Consider the following 20579-nt stretch of genomic DNA (forward strand, 5'->3'; position numbering starts at 1 on the left):
AAGGAGGCTGATGTGGAGATTTCCCTCCTGAGGGACGCGGTCGTTGTAGCCAAGTTTCGGCTTCTTAGGCTAAGGAGAAATTTACTTGGGCAGAGAATAGAGCCACCCAATCTGAGGAGAGGGCTGACCTCGTAACCAAAGAGGTCATCCGGACAAAGAAGGAGGCCTCCCGTGCTGAAAAGAGGGCGCAACATGCTGTTGTGGATTATAAGGCTTCTACAAAGTTTTGCAATGAGATGATGGAGGCTGCCAGGGACTCCTTTAAGAAGGAGTTTACCGTCTGTCGGGGAGGAATCCATGAGATGGCCCCTAAGCTCAACCTTAGCTTAGTCACCTTCTCAAGCGAGTGCTCGGATGAGGAGGCCTTTCTTCGGGGATCAGGGAGCAAGGCCGAGGAAGAAGAAGAGAAAAAGAAGGAAGAACAAGAAGAAGAGGAGAGGAGAGATGAATGATTGTATTAACCATTGTTGGTATCTTCCCTTTTTTTGTTTGTGTTGTCTCGGTTGTGAGCCATTATTTTGTACTTTTCTTCTTTTTTCTGATGAAAATGAAAGCCTGCTTGTCTTTTTGTTTACTTGATGGCTCGATTTGAACTGATGTACTTTTCATCTAAAGGATAGTTCGATTAGGTACAAGGCTACTCAGTAATGTTGCTATTTTGCCCTTTGCTTCTCAGGAAGGTTGTCAAAGTTCCCACCTCCGTGATGCAGTGGTTCTTACTTGGCACTGATCACGGGGTAGGATCTAGTCATTTCCTTGGAAAGCTGTGTGCGTCGTCATGCTGACTTGTGGCCAGAGTCCGATTCACCCGGCTTTTCTATAGTGAACCGTGAACCATAAACACTGCAGGCTGAATTGGATGATAGCCGGGAATTGCACTTACTCTCACCAATTACATTCCCGCAACTAGGGCTGCTGAGGATCTCCTACGGAAACAAAAGAACATGCCACATTCCATGTGGATGGCGAATGCCTTGGAAAAAGACCAAAGGAGGTTAATGTTAAAAGAGAGGTTAGACCGCCCGGCTTTTATTTAGTTTGTCGCAACTGTCAGTTACCTAACAAAAGATTCCAACAGTGCTGCTTCGACCTTACCAATGGGCGGCCTTGGCCTTATCCCCTTACACTCTGCCCCACAACTTACTTCTCCATCTATGGTCCATGCACCAAGGGTCCCTTCCCCTCCTTGTTTCAACTCTTTCTTCGTCCTTTTGTTGCCTTGCCCCACTTATAAATATTGCCTTCAGCCCCCAAAATACTTACTGTCCATCTCCTCCCTTCTTCCTCCCCTACACTTCCTCTTGAGTGGTTCTCCAAATGGCCTCAAGTCCCACCTCCATCCTCCTCTGCCCTCCAATAGACATCAAGAAAGACACCAATGCTGGTGGCGTGGTCTTTGACTCCTTTTTGCTTCGAAAACAAACCAAGATCCCGAGCGAGTTCATATGGCCTCCAAGTGAAAGGCCGAGCACTCTAAAAGAACTCAATGTGCCAGTGGTGGACCTCGAGGGTTTCTTCCAAGGCGACGAGGCTTCCACACTGCGAGCGGCTGAGCTCATCAGGACCACCTGCAGTAGCCACGGTTTCTTCCAGGTCACCAACCACGGTGTCGATGCGTCACTCACCCAAGACGCATTTGATTGCATGGATGAATTCTTTAGACTTCCCCTTAGCTGCAAGCTACAGGCGAAGAGGAAGCCAGGGAGCCTGTGGGGGTATGCCGGGGCTCACTCCGACCGCTTCTCCTCCAAACTACCTTGGAAGGAGACCCTCTCCTTTGGCTACCTTGAGTCTGGTCCTGAACACACGGTCGTGGACTACTTCACATCCATCCTAGGCAAAGATTTTGAGAGAATGGGGTAAGCTTTTATCCAGTGTTACGCCACCAACATGCATTTAATAAGGTAGGTCTTTTGCTAACATGACGAACACCTGGGTTCATACAGGTTGGTCTATCAAAAGTATTGTAAGGCCATGAAGGACCTGTCATTGGCCATCATGGAGATCCTAGCAATCAGCTTGGGAGTAGATCGATCGTTCTACCGAGAATTCTTCGAGGACAGCAGCTCTATAATGAGATGCAACTACTACCCTCCATGCCAAGAGCCGGAGCTCGCACTCGGGACCGGACCGCATTGCGACCCAACCTCGCTAACCGTTCTCAAACAAGACCAGGTGGGGGGGCTCGAGGTGTTCGTTGACGGTGGATGGCAGTCTGTCCGCCCGATACGTGACGCTCTCGTGATCAATATTGGCGACACGTTCATGGTATGCGTGCTGCCTATATTTATAAACAAGCTGATACTAATCGTATCACTTTCTAAGCGAAGGGGGTTGGTAAATAAATAGAACAGGGAGGTCATGAAGCAAAAAGGACAAGTCATTTAAGTTAGGGTTAATTACTGGTTGCTTAACATGGAATTTTGTTTGGATTAGTGAGATGATGTGGATGCACACATATGGAGGTGATCTTGGTAGGTCCCATGCATGCAGTTGTGTAGTTGCATGGGCAAACTATGCCCTTACATCTCATGCACCAACATAGTCATACACCATACGAGACAGATTGGTGTGGCGCACAGCTATATGATGCATTCGGTGTTAGATATAATTTCTGCAGCGTTGGGTTTACCATCTGTCCTAGAATACCGATATAATTGCATTTAAAAGGTTTTACTTCTGCATAAGCCTTAGGCTTTCATATATTTATGGTATCACCATAAGAGTGAAATCAGCACATTGGCTTGTCTGTCTTGTCAATATGCCTCCACAATTGTGTGGGCAAATAGTGCTTAACATTTCGCATAGTGCACTGACCATCTTAATTTCGTCGGATCCAAGTCACATATTGCTCAAGAGGCTTGTGGTGCATCTTCAAACCAAACCACACCCCAATTCCTGGTTTATACCAACTTATATTTCATATTTATCATCTTTTCGGCAACAATTTTACAAAGGCAAGAAAATATATTGCATTCTTTTTCCGACAGGAAACAAATGAAGATCCAATCCTTAATTTGACTATCATTTTATATTTATTTCTGACGTATTTAATTACCACTTGACATTGAATCCCTGATACAAAGTCAAATCTATTTTGCGTACAGTCGTTCTTATCTGTGTATATAGTTATAATATTCGATAGACAATTATAAATGGGTAACGGTGAGCAGAAAATGGGCATCAAAATCAAATGTTGGACAAAAATTTTTAATCAATAAAAAATAATCATAAAATAACAGTCGATCTAAAGAGCAGACTTCGGTTTTCTCTCGTCTAAACTGTGAACTGCTATTACGTAGTTCTACAAATGATGCTGCAGATTGCAAACTCATGAAAAATAGACTTTTCTATTGTACAGGTTAATATTTGCACCTACAAATGCTTAGAAAAGTAATAGCCAAGTTCGAACAATTCTCCTAGACTTTGTGGTGGTAGCTAAGTTTCATCACCTAATTTTGCACCAAACAAATTAACCACTACGAAGTTTTAACACATTATCAGGCCTTTCATCCAAAAGAAGAAAAGAAATTAAAAACATTATCAGGCCTCTTTGGCCCTAATTGCAAGAGTTCAAAACTAAAAGACATTTATACACACCTATGATATACATAAATAAACACACACACTCACACACACAGTTTATGGAGGTTTATGGTGGTATACGTTCATCATCATTCACTCCCCAGCTTCCATTTTCCCATATATTACCGATCATGGATTTAAACGTACTTCAGAACAGTGCACCTTCGCATGCATGAAACTTTTCGAATGTTTCAAGAGAGCAAACTGTCATGCACCACTTCATCTCCTGCGGGTAGCAGCGGACATGACGTGCGTCAGGCTGCAAGCGATGGTGCACCATTCCACCACAAGTCAAGCTAATAATACGCTGCCTTCCACCACATTGCCATCAGTTTATTTTATAGAAACAATTCGAAACAGGAAACAAGCAAGCATCCATCCTGCACCTGCCACCGCATGACAAACGTTAATATGGCAAGCTGAAACAAAGAAAAGTAAAAACATTCGCAAGAGAGGTCCAATAGAATTGATTCCAAAAAATCCAAGTACTTGAAGAAATATGATAAAACGGAGTTGCTACGCGTGAAATTGATGTGTTGCATCTGCAGGCCCTGTCAAACGGGCGGTACAAGAGCTGCCTGCACCGGGTGGCGGTGAACCGGCAGCAGGAGCGGCGATCGCTGGCCTTCTTCCTGTGCCCGAGGGAGGACCGGGTGGTGCGGCCTCCACCAGGGGATCTTGGCCGGCCGAGGTTGTACCCGGACTTCACATGGGCTGACCTCATGGCTTTCACCCAGCATCACTACCGGGCCGACATGCGGACCCTCCACGCATTCACCCGTTGGCTTCCAGCCTCCAAGAATCCATCAACCTAACTTGCTCTTTTGGATCCTTTTGATCATTGGTTCTACGCCCATGGAGCTACATGGCTTCACTCGCACTCACTGCCTCACTCCCTCACTGCATTATATTTGGACAAAAACAAAAACATGTTGTTGTTTCCTTGTGGAAATCCGAGGGCTTGAGGTGTGGATCTAGCGAGAGGATAGTCATGTGATGCCCTGCCCCCCAAGGCCACTTTTTTTTTGTTGTTGTTGCTGTCAATTTCTGTTTCTAATTTGTGTATATATATATATATATATATATTTATGTATAGCATTTGGGAAACTTTTGTGCGACCCATGTTTGAGTTGATCCTGCAAGCTAGAAATCTTAGAGGATGCATGGCTCTATAGTTCCTTGCCTGCCTAGAATGCAAAGTGGGATATATAAATTATATATGATCAAAAGTTCAGCTACGAGGCTTAGGTTACAGTCGACTGCAGGGCTACCCATGGTGTGCACCGCATGGCCTTGATGGCAGCTAGCTGCCTGCAACCCAAGCCATGTACTGAAGAAGTGAGATAAGTTGACTATATAAATCACGGTTGTCCCTTTCGTATTTTCATATGTTAATGGACTGCATTTGAAGTTTGGCTCCAACCAGCCGAATACATTGGGATCATAGGCAACCAAGGCAAGCTAGCAAATTGACGACTACTCTTTCCGGCAAAGTATTGTATCCTCCAATAATAGATTACCTTGTCGACATTCTCTCATTTTAACATGTTGCATATTAATATATGGAGTGGTTACTTTGTTCACTGAGCCTTCTTTTGCTGAGAGCTCAAGGACGAACGCAAATTTTTCAGAAATGACTTTATGGATCTTAATACTTGATGGTTTCCGAGGATTAGAGATCTAGGTATGAATCAACAAATATTCCCTGAGTTGGATATTAAAGTTTCATGATAATCAGTTGTGTATGTATGTATGTATGTATAAGAATTTGATTACATACTTTATATTAACCCTTTAAGAAAAGGAGTTAGTGATTTTAAAATAAATGATAGGCCATCTATGTTCAAGATCCAAACAATTAAATATGATCTATATTACAAAATAATATAGAAACCAAAGTTCATTTTTTTCGATGCTTCCTAACATATGTATCAAGTCGACACAAAAATACATAGTATCAAATATTGCACTAGTATGATAAAATATATGATAGAGCATATAAAGTGAAAGTTTATTTATGAATCATTATCAACATATCTTAAAACATTGCTACATTTAAATTCACTAGATTTGATTATTATATTATAGTAAAACATAGTATCATTATATTAAATCTGAAGTATCATCCTATTAAGATCGAATTTTTTGATACTTACATGATGATTAAGTTAAAGACCATCAAAATACATGAATTTTAGTTTCCAAATATTTTTTATAGTATAGACCATATTCACTGGTTCACATCTTGAATACGGATGGTTCATTATTTATGTTGAATCACTTCTTTTTCAAGGAATTCATGTAAAACATGTAGTCTAACTCTTTCTATGTATAATATTTTTTTTTTTGCTAGATAGAGATAACTACTAAATACTGGCCCATTCTCGAATGCAAAAGGTGGAGAATGGATGTGATATTTCTAGGTAGTCATCAAGATACACTAAGATCTATGTAATGAATACAAAATCATGCATCAACATTCCTTCCCGTTGTTAACCTGTTCTCTTTATATCGTTAAAATATCAAATAGTACAATAAATCTGATCTAGTAGGATTTAAGACCATGAAATCTTGTTATAAATATTAAGAGAGAGAGAGAGAGAGAGAGAGAGAGAGAGAGAGAGATGAGAAGAAGAAGAACATGAAATCTTATGAGGTTCTTGCCTGGCTGGTGCAAATAAGATCCAATAATTCTCTTTGTTTATTCTTCCAAAGTGGAACCAACGCTAGCTCATTGTTTGCTGTCAGTACTATTGTACTAAGCCACAAATAGGACCACCACATGCATGAAGCTCTTGCAATCGTTCCAGTATCTCGTAAGAGACGATCCACCAATCGATCTTTCTTGTAGCCCCAGAAAGGAACAACACAGTACGTTATCTTTCAAATAGAAATGACCCATAAAGCATATCCTATTGCCATCTCCCACTGCTGTCGAAAAGCTCCAAAGCCTTGGAGGCACTTCAATTATTGCTTTGTTTGTAGTCTCAGGTAAAGAGGGGGTAGATCTCCAAAATGGAAGATGGCGTTAGTAACTGCAAGCCTACGAGGAAGTGGCCAACATGCGCTTCGGATTTAGGAGGCTGGTGAGATCAGCTACTTTGGCCTTGTGATGTGCTTTTCCTCACCTTGTCACCTTTTATCCCTAGCTTCAATGAATCATGTCATCAAACCAGGATAGGCTGCGAACCACTCGAGAATATGGAAACGCTAGGTGCCATCACTGGCCCTACTGTCGTTCTTGCTGTTGTGTTATATATGTTTTAATTTATTCCCCTTCTTAATTCCCACTTTGAGCCTGGGTCTGTCCAAGTTAAGCTGGAAATTAATTGTGAATGTGAATTCACAACCCATTTTCCACTTATTTTCTATCAGAATGAGGTTGATCGAATATAACTTCGGCCTGATCTGAACACGAGTATGTTTCAGACAACATCGTGTTCTGAAATTAAATTGTGTGTGTATGTGCGCACATGCTTGTGCTCATGTATATGTGTGCATGCATGTTTGTGAGCCTAATCAAGTTAAGATATGTTCGAAGCTTTATTCCGATGCTTAAACCTATGATAAAGCCTGAATTTGGTTTCTGCCTGATTGAACCGAGAATCAAATTATCGACTAGTCCTTTCGGAGCATTTTAATTATTTGCTAGCATTATCTAGATCCATAAAAAGCATTGGATCTAAGATATTTAGTCGACCTGTCGATACTCATATACAGCGAATTTAATGCTGCCTAGAAACCACAATATCCCTAGTCCTCCATGCTAACCAAGCCATTGCAATTTAAAAGTGCTGCTGCATTTTGCTCCACAGTTGGTTGTTATTGGAAAGGCATTCTGCTTTCCGCTCTTGGCATCAGGCACTTCCACCTTTTATTATTATTATTATTATTTTTGAGAAGATACTTTCACCAAATTTATATTCTTTCCTTGCATTATCAGAAAGTAATTGCATCAGGCCTCATCCAATTTTTATTTATTGGAAAGTAACCGCATCAGGCCTCATGATCAAAAAATTTCTTTGCTTTTGGAGGGCCAAAGAGGGTCTCCCGAAGGATCAGAAGCTCTTTAAATATTTTTAAGATGTTCGCTAAAAAATTTTGAATTAGATTTTTAGGTTCTCAAAAGGCAGATTTATTAGAGAAAGCTATGCTTAAGATGCATCAGGAAGCATTTTTTTTTAAAAAAACAAAAAACTCAGATTCAAGTCCTGGAAACTAATTTCTAAGTTAACAATATTTTATAACAACAATTTTTGATAAAACAATATAATAATATAATATAAAAATATTACAAAATTTAATTATTTTACATACTATTATCATTATTATGATTATAATAATTATATTATAATAATTGTATTTAAATCAAATATTAAAATAAAAAAATTATAAATTAAGAATACTTTATAATAATAATTCTTGATAGTACAAAATGTTAGATAATTGAATGCACTATGTAACCTCCTTTATTATCATTCATGATGTTAAAACTATTTTTACAATTTGGCTACCTGATAGATGTTAAAGTTTTACAATACTTTTGAAATGCAGTTATCAAACAGTAAATGACTTTTTATTAAAACCTTTGATAGTGAAATCTCTACGGTCGAAAACTCCATACAAAAAAGAACGATCTACTGCCTACCTTAGAGATGTTTTACATATTCTGGTTGATAACCATAGTACTGCCAGCAGCTAACAACTACTTCCATTATTCTATATATGATGGTGAAGGAAAACTCAAAGCTGTATAGCTGCCTCTCTTCACCTTCGGTATCAAAGGAATCAGATGAGTTTTTGGCCCGTCTTTAGCCGTCCATTTCTCAGATCTATTGTACTTGATCAAAAGTGGACTAGAACTTCTTCTGGCTAGGAGTATTACCTAAACCGATGAGAACTTGTTAGACCCAATCGAAGAAAAGCGGCCCCTTAGGGATGTCCATGGATTGGCTCTTAGGGACAAACCCGAACTTCAAACCTCAGGTTCAATCCGAGCACAGTCCAAACCAGACCTAGAGGTATCAAGTCTAAGCGTAACCTTAGTGAATTTTGGACCACGCCGAACACTCTCCTATTTAGTTTTTGCCATATTCCTAGTCCAAGCCCGGCTCAAAAAGAAGAAATAAAAATCGAACCGGGCCTGCCTTTTTCTTTTTTTTTTTTTCTATTTTTTTGCTACAACGGGCGATTCATACACCCAATAAAGTTGGAAAACAAAATATTACAGGGCTCCTGAGGCAGCTCTCCATTTCCTGCCCACACGGTGTTGTCGGCGTGGTTGGCCACGTAGATAGCTACCCAGTTCGCAGCCCCATTGGCTTCTCTAAACACATGCTTAACCTAGACAACTTTTCCATCCCTCATCATCATCCAAATGTCACGAAGCAGTGGATGGTCACCGGCAACGACCCTCGGACCCCCTGGATCTAGCCGATGACCGTAGCCGAGTCATCTTCCAAGATGACGGAACTAGCTGATAGCACACGCTGAGCATGTCGGAGACCTGCCCAGGTAGCCCTCAGCTCGGCACTGGGAACCATGCAGTCAAATATCTGACAGCTTCCCGTTACCACAACCTTAGAGTTTGGGTCTCTAATAACGAAACCTGCTCCACCTTTTGTGCCTCCATCCAGCACCGACCCATCGAAATTGACCTTGAGGAAGCTAGGGGGTGGGGGCTCCCAGGTGAAGAACACCGTACGGGGGTTGCCGAGGCAGAATGAGAAATCCAGATATCCCGAGCTATCAAAAGCCCTTCTAAGAAGGAAGCATAACTAATCTCAGCCGTCTGCACCCGGGCGGTCTCCGCCACGAGCCTTGGGCCTGTTTTTTTTCGAGCTGATAAAAGTCCTATAATAAGGAGTGTGCATGACTGGAGCCATGAAGCTTCTCGGTCACATAGAAAGGCATGAAGATAAAATATCCTAGACTTAATAAATGGTTAGCCCCGAACCATTTAGTCCGAGGCGCACCGAACCGAGCCGACAGGACGACGGTGAACCGGGATCTGGAGTTTTAAGTTTTTTGTTCGACCAAAGGCAGCCTCAGCGTCAGGTCATTGTTTTGCCTAACTGAACTCAAAGAACAAACCTCATCTGAACCAATTTGGAGATCTTGTTTCAATGCCTTGGTTAGGGCGCACAGAATAAAACTTCAGCCCAGGAGCACTGAGCCAGCCTTACATACAAGTTCATATAATGTCTGAAGTAGAAACTAATGCAGAAAATTACTGTAATAACAAAAGTTCCGCCTAGAATAATTTAGACAGCATGCGTTCATAATAAAGTTTCAGCCCAGGAAATAATTAGACAGCACGCATTATGAAGGCAGCTGTCTTAAGTCCCCCGCCTGTAAGAATTATACATAATGAAACAAGTTGGACAGACACTAGTCATCTATTTGTTATCACACTGGAATCTGCACAAATTTGAAAGTGTGATCGATGATCGCAACGGGTAACAAAATTCGTCAAGAAATGGAATCAATCAGACATTTGTTTCAATGCAAAATATGTTCAGAAAAACAATGTCATGTGTTTCCTAAGTCATGAATACAGAAATGCACTGCATCCATAGGCATGAATTCATGAAATAATTCAGCTGCTTGTCCGCCTTAAAAGGGAATGAATGAAAAGAAAGAATAGACTATGGCAGTACTCATATCATCTCTGATGATTGCATTGTAGGACAGTTGCTGTGGATTCTAAACTCAGAGAAGGAAAGCAACAAGAGCATGTAAGACTTGTTCAGGGTTAGCCCACTTCTTGGTTTTTGCTGCAACCGCAGTTTGGGAGTCAGACCGATCGAATGTTATATGTTCTCTGGCGATCGAACGATATTAAACTTAGTAATCAAGGAAGTACATAATGTATTACAGATTGCAGCTCTTGATATTATATGGTGTGTAATGTGGACATATTTTCCCCTCACCTGTGTAGCATTCTTAAGAGGACCCCAGCATTCCACACGATTGTACCTTGTTGATTTGGAATGGAAGTACACCCAGACTTTAGCCTCCATCAACTCTGGGTGCTTGCTGAAGAGTACTGAATCTCCATGTACAACAGCTTTCAGAACCTAGAAACAATTCACCAATTAGCCCAATCATATTGACATCTTGATCTATATCATTGCAGTCTTGGTTAAAAGCTTAAGTTCTGAAGCAAACTTCTTAATGATCATAAACATTGTTGCTTCATCCAGGAACGATGACTATAAAGATTATGCGATGGTGCTGATGACAGAGTGAACTGCTCAAACTTATGTAGAGGAAAGGATGGGTAGCATCTATATTTATTAAAACATGGACTCACCAGTGGTAGCTCCTTAGAGAAGATATGGTACCTGAACCCAGCGGCAAGTTCTTGCAATAGATTGGCTCCACTTACATAGCAATGGACATGCAAAGACATTTCTTCTTTCACTTTCTTCCACTCAGCCACCACGTCGTCTCTTTGCAATGTGGTTTGCCAGCCCCTCAACTGTCATCACATGATTCAAGTTTACATTGCTTGATTGTAGGCTAATCAGCTAAGTGTATCAATTCATGGCGCAATAGGTTCATGTCCAGATCAAACAAAATGCATAGGTGAAATAAATGTTTGTATGAATGTTTCTATACATTCGTGAATGTATTGAAGTAGTCTCTGTAGTATAGTGATGCCATATATAGCAGTATGGCTGATGACCAAACAATTTGGTCAAATAGAGTTTTATTGTTTAAAAAAAAAAAAACACAGAAAAATTGAGTAATCAAACAAGAAAGATGAGGGGAAGACATTATCTTCTTTTTCTTAGTAGGAAAGTTCTGAATTGACCTCATTATATTTGAACCAACACCTACAAGGAATCCAATGTAAAGTATGCTTATCATGTTATCTATGTTTTAATCGAATCGTTGGACACAAAAGTCGACAAAGGCATTCTATATTTTGAGACCATTTTATTAGCTATTTGTGCCAAAAATCATTCAAAACTGAAATACCTACATCTGGACTTTCTCAGGATGCGTCAAGTCACAAAATTGTATCATACATCAAGTAAATGGTTGTTGAGTTTGTAGCAAAGTTAGTGACCAAAAAACAAAATGTTTGCAAATGCCTTTATAGCAGGCCTCATCAACAGTTCATACCTTGTCATTGCTGATGCAGTTGGAGACAGCTAGGGTCAAATTGGCAGTGAAGTCACAGTGTGTGAGAGTGTAAGCTCTGGTGGTGATACACAGAGGCTGCGTGCGCATTTCCTCTCCCATGAAGACCACTTTCAGCTTTGAAGCTTCAAATCTTGTTGGAGGACCCAAAATCCTAGCAGCCTGATCAAGAAAGACGCACATAATACCATAATAATACTTCCCTTTCCTCAAAAATATACCATCATGTATCCCAGATAAAAACCCCAATCTTCAGGAAAGAAAAAAGGTACAAGAGGCTATTCTACTTGAAGATTATATCAATTTTTAAGGAGATTTTGTCTTTTCAGCTCTGTAATCCACGAGTTTTATCAGAAGAAAGATCACAGCAGCGATGAAAAGTAAGGAATTCATTTAGACTGTGAGCCATATACCATCTAAATTGGCCTTGAAACTGGCAAATCACATTGTGTCTCAAGGGGGAGTAAGTGACCTCTCAAGAGAAGCACTTTATGGAAACTTATTCTACCAACTTGAAACATAAAATTTTAGGTAGATCTGCCACAACAAAGCCAACTAACAAAATTAGGTAGATCTGTTATTGGTGCTGCACATGAGAGTGCAAGACACCAAATTAAAGCAGTTAGTCTTCTCATAACTATGGGATGGAACCAGAGTTTTTTTTTTTTCCTGCCATTGTCACAGATCAACAGACGAGTCCTCTGGCACCAATGCCATGGTTGGTTAACTAAGGCTACAAGCGTCTCTGATGAATGGAATGCTAAGCAGTAAAGCAAAATTTCATGTTCATAACCACCGTCTAAGTGCGGAATGCTTGCTATTACATTGATTTGAAAGTCTTCTATGATTGCTATTACATCAAAAGCAGATAAACATCCATCATTCTTGACATCCTAGACATCAAGTTGGTGCGACATTTAATCTGTGATATTTCAGAAGCATTTTCCATTGATTTTTTTTTTTTTTTTTTGAATATAGACCATCAGTGATTTCACTAATCAATGAAACGATTCACCAAGATTCTTAACCACATTGGCACAATGTATTTCTATCATATAACAGAGGTTCACAGCTCTTACAAGATTGATGCCTGAATCCAGTGTTATGACTTGAAAATTTCAAGCCCAAAATTGAAGTCCTGACAGTAATGTTGTCAGCAAACACTTCTTAAAGTAAGTTAAAAAGTTTATCCATGGACTATAAGCCATCTCTGTTTTCTTTTCTAACCCATCTCTCATACTGTAGCCCAAGTTAGCTACCTAAACACATAAGCATTGGCCTCCTGTGAAACAAACACCCCAAAAATCATAATTGCAAGGTAGAATGGAGAGGAGAAAGAGGAGTTTGAGTACCAGAGAACCATAGGAGTCTCTCGTGTCACAGCTCCAGACCATGAGAGGCTTGCCCGGAACTATAGCGGAAGTGGGTCTCCTACCAACCGAGTAGGGGGTATTGGAAGCGAAGGAGATGTTGTTGGTGAAGGTATTCACAGGAGAGGAGCGGGCCATGGAGACATACAAGGAGGAGGAGCGCTTAACATGGCTCTCTTCGATCATCTTTTGTGGCCTTCTCCAGTCCCCATGGCCAACTTTGGTTTTGCTGTAGACGTGGTGCTTCGGCGTGGACTGAAGATATGGCATGGATTTGGATGCTTGTGAGGATGACCCCGTTCTTCTCGCATCTCGCTTTTGTGGCTTGGAATTTCTGACGTTTGTTCAAGGCTCTGGTGTTCGCCGCAATGACGTTGATCTTATGGTTCTGGCAATTATTTTTGTCCCGTCAAGAGCCGCAAGTTCTTGCTTGTTAAAGAGAGGATGATGACTACCTGTTGCCACGTGGTATGATAGTATTGGTCTATCCCAAAATTAGTTGGATAATGTGAGAAAAAAAGTTAGATAAATGTTAACAAGGACCAAGCCTGTGTGTATTTAGTCCTGCAACAGCTATGAACGAGCACATATGAAGTAACCAATGAACTTAAATAAGATTTTTCGGATAGTCTTTTTGAATAAAATTCTAAATTGTAACAAATGATAATCATAGTGCTTGTGATTAGATTTGAATTGATTTGGACTCCTAACCTGATAAGAATGTCCGGACTTAAATAGAAAAAATATGTGAGAATCCATACGAATGTATATTTTAGTCCCGCATTGGCAATGCACTGAGTAGATATTAGGTACTTATACGAAGCTAAAAAAATTTTTGGTGCTTTAACATTTTTTTGTAACTAGATAATTTACACACTTAAATGCCACTTTTGTTTTTTTTGGATCGAAAGTTGAAAGAATGGGGCAGCATTGCCGAATCTTTTCAACTTCGACAATTGCTGTATAATCCATATTTTGAAATGATGATGATGCATATGATAACCATCAAACACTCTTATCACCTCTTCCTAGCAACTTGACTCACATGTATCCTTCAACCATCTTACTGTCCTAAAAGTATTTGATCATAATTAAACCTTTATAAAGATTTTCCCTTCAATGCTGTGCCATACACTTCTTCAATGACGGGCCAACCGCTGCAACTCTTACTCTAATTTTGGGGCTCACAAACTGATCATCCCAAATAATACTACTGATGAGGCCAGACTTCGAAAATTTTACGCATCAAAGTTTTAAAATCAGAGTAGGATAGCGGGCAGCAGATGAAAACACCGCATTATCAAGATTGATTTATAGTTCACTCTGCACCTCTGATATTAAAAAAGAAAAATAAAGTTGATGTGCCTGAGTTGTTTCCTCAAACATGCAAACAAGATCCACATTGCATGAGATAACCACTTTAAGATGAAGTACTTCAGAGAGAAACAAAGTGCAGCAGCAGATGACGTTGCACGTAATGTAGAATTCGTAGATATATCAGATTCCGAGTTGTGTGCTGAATTCTATTACTTGCAATTATAGACAACCTATATCCCATATAGATATGGATATAGTGCGTCAAGGCATTATCTTCCAGTGATTACTATTTTTCGCAGCTTGGAACATCTTATAGATTGGTTTTTACTATCGGCATATTTAGATAGGCCTCTCCATAACTCTTATTCTTATTTTCTTTCTTTCTTATAAACTGGCCATCACGAATTATCCTGATGATGCCAGACTTTGAAAATTTTCCGCATCAAAGTTTTAAAATCAGAGTTGGATAGCAAGCAGCAGATGAGGACACCGAATTATCAAGATTTGTACCAAAAAAAAATTTATCAAGATTGATTTATGGTTCACTCCGCACCTCTGATATTAACAAAGAAAATAAAGTTGATGTGCTTGCGTTGTTGCCTCAAACATGCAAACAGGATCCACATTGCATGGGATAGCCACTTTCAGATGAAGTACTTCAGGCCTTTCACTTGAGGTGACAGTAGCTTGGAAGCCGGAATGCCAACCTAAGTAACTTCAGACTCTTGATTTGTTTAAGCCAGAGAAAAAAATAAAACCAGTACAGGTGGCCAGACCAACTCAATTTAGATGGTGGCTACATAATCTAGTGCTGTATGCGTTACTATTTTTAAAAAAAAGGCAAAACTAAAACAAAGTCACACCCCCAAAAAAAGGCTGAGCAGCATCTGCCCATTTACCTACTTCATTAATGAGTCCCATACAAAGGACCTGCCTAGCTAGTAAATTGGCAACTCCAAGCTCGAGTGCATCAAATAATCATCATTCTCCATTAATACACATTACGGCAAAAGAGGTGCAGATGTTTCTTGGACTCTCACAAAATGGCTTTCCTGGGTTTTGAATTGACTATCCTATATGTGCTTATACCTAAACAAGTTGACATGACACAACCCAACACCCGCCAATCCCCCAACCAATAAAAAGGAACAAAATAAATAAATAACATGAGGAGGATACATCTTGTTTGTTCTACAGGTTGGGTATGGATCATTAAAAAAAAGATTCATTCTTTAGATTTAAAAGAAAAAAGTGTTTCTAATTGAAAAAAGGCAAACCCTAAAACCTATACCTCTCAATCCTGCCCCACTACCTTCTGATAATGCACTGTCATTGCCTAAATTAAAGCTCGTCATTTTATGATTGTTGGTGTGAGGACCCGTGCGGGCATGTGTTTAGTCCCACATCGGTTATTCGCTGGGTAGATTTTGGGTACTTATACAGGATCAAGGAGCCCAAATAATACCTTCCGGCTAGCCATTTTGGGTGAGGTCCTGGGTTGTTAAAAATGGTATCAGAGCAGACTCGGCCCATAATATATGTGGATTAGGAGACACTGCAGCACAGATCCATTGGGGCTAACCATGAGCCGATCGTGGTGTTTGTGATTAGATTTGAATGGATTTAAACTTTTAGCCTGACGAGAACGTCAGGGCTTGAACGGGGAAGTATGTGAGGACCCGTGTGGGCGTGTGTTTAGTCCCACATCGGTTATTTGCTGGGTAGATCTTGGGTACTTATACAGGATCAAAAAACTCAAATAATACCTTCCGGCTAGCCATTTTGGGTGAGGTCCTGGATTGTTACAGTTGGCCCTCCTCTCTTCTCCTCTCATTAAAAAACATCTTTCTCTATTATGAAGCAGTTGTTTGCAGTCAAACTATAGGAATTAAACAATTGGAGAAATTAAACGAAAGATAACCTAATTTTAAACAATAATTTATACTCCACTGCTCTTTTGTAGTTAGGTAAGAATCAAAAACTAGAACATACACTACAAATCTTTTGTCAATTAGGGTGGAATAAAAAACTAGAACACTTATCGAATATCCATAAATAAGAAATTTTCTACATGTTATACCCAAAAGCCAAAAGAGGGTCTACAAGACCCTAAGCACAAGTGAACCAAGCACAACAAATATCTTAAAGTGCTTGCAAAAATGCACATGCATAGAAGAACATATTCACTTCTTGGATACTCAAAAATGAGAGCTTTTCAACACATGAAATCTTTCTTGCCTCCAAATTTAAGAGGTCAATTGAAGAAATTTTTGGAAAAAATTTCTTCAATTGAGAGCTTTTCAACATATGAAATCTTTTTGCCACTCTCCTCTCTTTAAATTCATACTTTTAACTTCTTTTATCTTATTTATCTTCTTTCCTCATTTTATTATCTTTCAGTATTTTGAGGATTTCTCAAGGTAGCCTTCAAAATAGCAACAATAAGAGAAGCCATCTCCTATCTAAACTTAAATTGTCAAAGTTTCATTTGGACTCATATTATATAAATCTAAATTTCTTAATTACCCAAACCTCTTCCTTGATCCTGTAGAAACCCTACAATCTTTTAAAATTAATAAGAAATTTAAGAAGCCCTAGAACTCTCTAGTCCTTCCCTAATATGTATCTAAACCTCAAAATTCTATGCATGGATATAAACTCCATGCACTATGCCACTGTTTTCTATTCATTATGCACTCTGGAACCATCATAGGCTTTACTATCAACCAATACAAATCCTATGTTCATTATCCTTAGCCAAGGTTATCAATGACCTTAGCAACTTGATCTTGGCTCAAGCCTAGCTGGAAATAAGAACTAATCAATCTTGATTCTGATGTAATTGAGTCAAGTTTGAAATTGAGCTAGGCTTGAAATTAATTTCAACCCAAACTTGAAACAACTCAGCTTGATCACACTCAACTTGACAAGGATTGGCTTAATAAGGCTTAAAATTATTAATTATATCGTGATAAATATTTGTTACCTTATAATGAAGGAGTAGATCTAATTCAACAGCTGACTTTTGGTTCATTTGGCATATAACTAACCAGTCAATCAAGCTTGAACAAAATTTGGAGTGGTTGAGCTTGATTAAAGACTGAATTAAACTTAAATAGTCAATTAAAGCTAGATATGTGATGGAATTGAAGTGAACTCACAAATGCTGTCAGGCCACAATAAATAGGCTCAAGTTCAACTGAATTTGTAATCAGACTAAAACTAAGGTTAATCAAATAACAAAGGAGCCACGCTGGATCTCAATTACAGCTTGAAATTAATTTCAACCCAAACATGAAACAACTCAGCTTGATCACACTCAACTTGACAAGGATTGGCTTAATAAGGCTTAAAATTATTAATTATATTGTAATAAATATTTGTTACCTTATAATGAAGGAGTAGATCTAATTCAACAGCTGACTTTTGGTTCATTTGTCATATAACCAATCAGTCAATCAAGCTTGAACAAAATTTGGAGTTGTTGAGCTTGATTAAAGACTGAATTGAACTTAAATAGTCAATTAAAGCTAGATATGTGATGGAATTGAAGTGAACTCACAAATGCTATCAGGCCACTAGAAATAGGCTTAAGTTCAACTGAATTTGTAATCAAACTAAAACTAGGGTTAATCAAATAACAAAGGAGCCATGCTTGATCTCAATTACAGCTTGAAATTAATTTCAACCCAAACTTGAAACAACTCAGCTTGATCGCACTCAACTTGACAAGGATTGGCTTAATAAGGCTTAAAATTATTAATTATATCATGATAAATATTTGTTACCTTATAATGAAGGAGTAGATCTAATTCAACAGCTGACTTTTGGTTCATTTGGCATATAACTAACCAGTCAATCAAGCTTGAACAAAATTTGGAGTGGTTGAGCTTGATTAAAGACTGAATTAAACTTAAATAGTCAATTAAAGCTAGATATGTGATGGAATTGAATTAAACTCACAAATGCTATCAGGCCACTATAAATAGGCTCAAGTTCAACTGAATTTGTAATCAGACTAAAACTAGGATTAATCAAATAACAAAAGAGCCACGCTTGATCTCAATTACAGCTTGAAATTAATTTCAACCCAAACTTGAAACAACTCAGCTTGATCACACTCAACTTGACAAGGATTGGCTTAATAAGGCTTAAAATTATTAATTATATTGTAATAAATATTTGTTACCTTATAATGAAGGAGTAAATCTAATTCAATAGCTGACTTTTGGTTCATTTGTCATATAACCAACCAGTCAATCAAGCTTGAACAAAATTTGGAGTTGTTGAGCTTGATTAAAGACTGAATTAAACTTAAATAGTCAATTAAAGCTAGATATGTGATGGAATTGAAGTGAACTCACAAATGCTATCAGGCCATTAGAAATAGGCTTAAGTTCAACTGAATTTGTAATCAAACTAAACCTAGGGTTAATCAAATAACGAAGGAGCCACGCTTGATCTTAATTACAGCTTGAAATTAATTTCAACCCAAACTTGAAACAACTCAGCTTGATCACACTCAACTTGACAAGGATAGGCTTAATAAGGCTTAAAATTATTAATTATATTGTAATAAATATTTGTTACCTTATAATGAAGGAGTAAATCTAATTCAACAGCTGACTTTTGGTTCATTTGTCATATAACCAACCACTCAATCAAGCTTGAACAAAATTTGGAGTTGTTGAGCTTGATTAAAGACTGAATTAAACTTAAATAGTCAATTAAAGCTAGATATGTGATGGAATTGAAGTGAACTCACAAATGCTATCAGGCCATTAGAAATAGGCTTAAGTTCAACTGAATTTGTAATCAGACTAAAACTAGGGTTAATCAAATAACAAAGGAGCCACGCTTGATCTTAATTACAGCTTGAAATTAATTTCAACCCAAACTTGAAACAACTCAGCTTGATCACACTCAACTTGACAAGGATAGGCTTAGTAAGGCTTAAAATTATTAATTATATTGTAATAAATATTTGTTACCTTATAATGAAGGAGTAGATCTAATTCAACAGTTGACTTTTGGTTCATTTGGCATATAACTAACCAGTCAATCAAGCTTGAACAAAATTTGGAGTGGTTGAGCTTGATTAAAGACTGAACTAAACTTAAATAGTCAATTAAAGCTAGATATGTGATGGAATTGAATTGAACTCACAAATGCTATCAGGCCACTATAAATAGGCTCAAGTTCAACTGAATTTGTAATCAGACTAAAACTAGGGTTAATCAAATAACAAAGGAGCCACACTTGATCTCAATTACAGCTTGAAATTAATTTCAACCTAAACTTGAAACAAGTCAGCTTGATCACACTCAACTTGACAAGGATTGGCTTAATAAGGCTTAAAATTATTAATTATATTATAATAAATATTTGTTACCTTATAATGAAGGAGTAGATCTAATTCAACAGCTGACTTTTGGTTCATTTGTCATATAACCAACCAGTCAATCAAGCTTGAACAAGATTTGGAGTTGTTGAGCTTGATTAAAGACTGAATTAAACTTAAATAGTCAATTAAAGCTAGATATGTGATGGAATCGAATTGAACTCATAAATGCTATCAGGCCACTAGAAATAGGCTCAAGTTCAACTGATTTGTAATCAGACTAAAACTAGGGTTAATCAAATAACAAAGGAGCCACGCTTGATCTCAATTACAGCTTGAAATTAATTCAACCCAAACTTGAAACAACTAAGCTTGATCACACTCAACTTGACAAGGATTGGCTTAATAAGGCTTAAAATTATTAAATATATTGTAATAAATATTTGTTACCTTATAATAAAGGAGTATATCTAATTCAACCGCTGACTTTTGGTTCATTTGGCATATAACCAACCAGTCAATCAAGCTTGAACAAAATTTGGAGTTGTTGAGCTTAATTAAAGACTGAATTAAACTTAAATAGTCAATTAAAGTTAGATCTGTGATTGAATTGAATTGAACTCACAAATGCTATCAGGCCACGAGAAATAGGCTCAAGTTCAACTGATTTGTAATCAGACTAAAACTAGGGTTAATCAAATAACAAAGGAGCCACGTTTGATCTCGATTTTAGCTAAAAATTAATTTCAAGCCAAACTTGGCCAGACCACTCCCGACCTTTTGATCGGATTGTATTACCTCTTGCCTTCTTAGCA

General features: G+C 38.4%; 1 protein-coding gene and 1 pseudogene across 2 annotated transcripts; one reads left to right on the plus strand and one right to left on the minus strand.

Moving 5' to 3' along the window:
* Positions 1-1215: 1215 nt before the first annotated feature.
* On the plus strand, positions 1216-4572 carry LOC103718724 (gibberellin 20 oxidase 2). Its single transcript, XM_088706717.2, has 3 exons — positions 1216-1859; positions 1947-2268; positions 4134-4572. Exons 1-3 carry the CDS (start codon positions 1318-1320, stop codon positions 4398-4400), a joined length of 1131 nt encoding a protein of 376 aa, XP_088562843.2. The 5' UTR covers positions 1216-1317; the 3' UTR covers positions 4401-4572.
* A 5484-nt stretch (positions 4573-10056) lies between these two features.
* On the minus strand, positions 10057-13522 carry LOC120111354 (protein STAY-GREEN LIKE, chloroplastic-like; annotated as a pseudogene). The gene is made up of 5 exons (XR_015971103.2): positions 13089-13522; positions 11719-11898; positions 10901-11068; positions 10518-10664; positions 10057-10408 (listed from the first exon to the last, which is right to left on the minus strand). The product of XR_015971103.2 is annotated as a protein STAY-GREEN LIKE, chloroplastic-like (transcript).
* Between the last annotated feature and the right edge of the window lie 7057 nt (positions 13523-20579).

The sequence above is a fragment of the Phoenix dactylifera genome, chromosome 11 (assembly GCF_051530095.1).
Source record: "Phoenix dactylifera cultivar Ajwa chromosome 11, Ajwa_hap1_PhDact_Kaust_v1.1, whole genome shotgun sequence".
NCBI classification, from domain to species: domain Eukaryota; kingdom Viridiplantae; phylum Streptophyta; class Magnoliopsida; order Arecales; family Arecaceae; genus Phoenix; species Phoenix dactylifera.

What these genes read in the sequence shown, in the direction of transcription:
- LOC103718724 (XM_088706717.2), top strand. Translation starts at nt 1,318, where the DNA reads ATGGCCTCAAGTCCCACCTCCATCCTCCTCTGCCCTCCAATAGACATC. An exon ending in AAAGATTTTGAGAGAATGGG is followed by an intron (nt 1,860 to 1,946) that starts GTAAGCTTTTAT and finishes GGGTTCATACAG; the next exon opens with GTTGGTCTATCAAAAGTATT. An exon ending in ATATTGGCGACACGTTCATG is followed by an intron (nt 2,269 to 4,133) that starts GTATGCGTGCTG and finishes TTGCATCTGCAG; the next exon opens with GCCCTGTCAAACGGGCGGTA.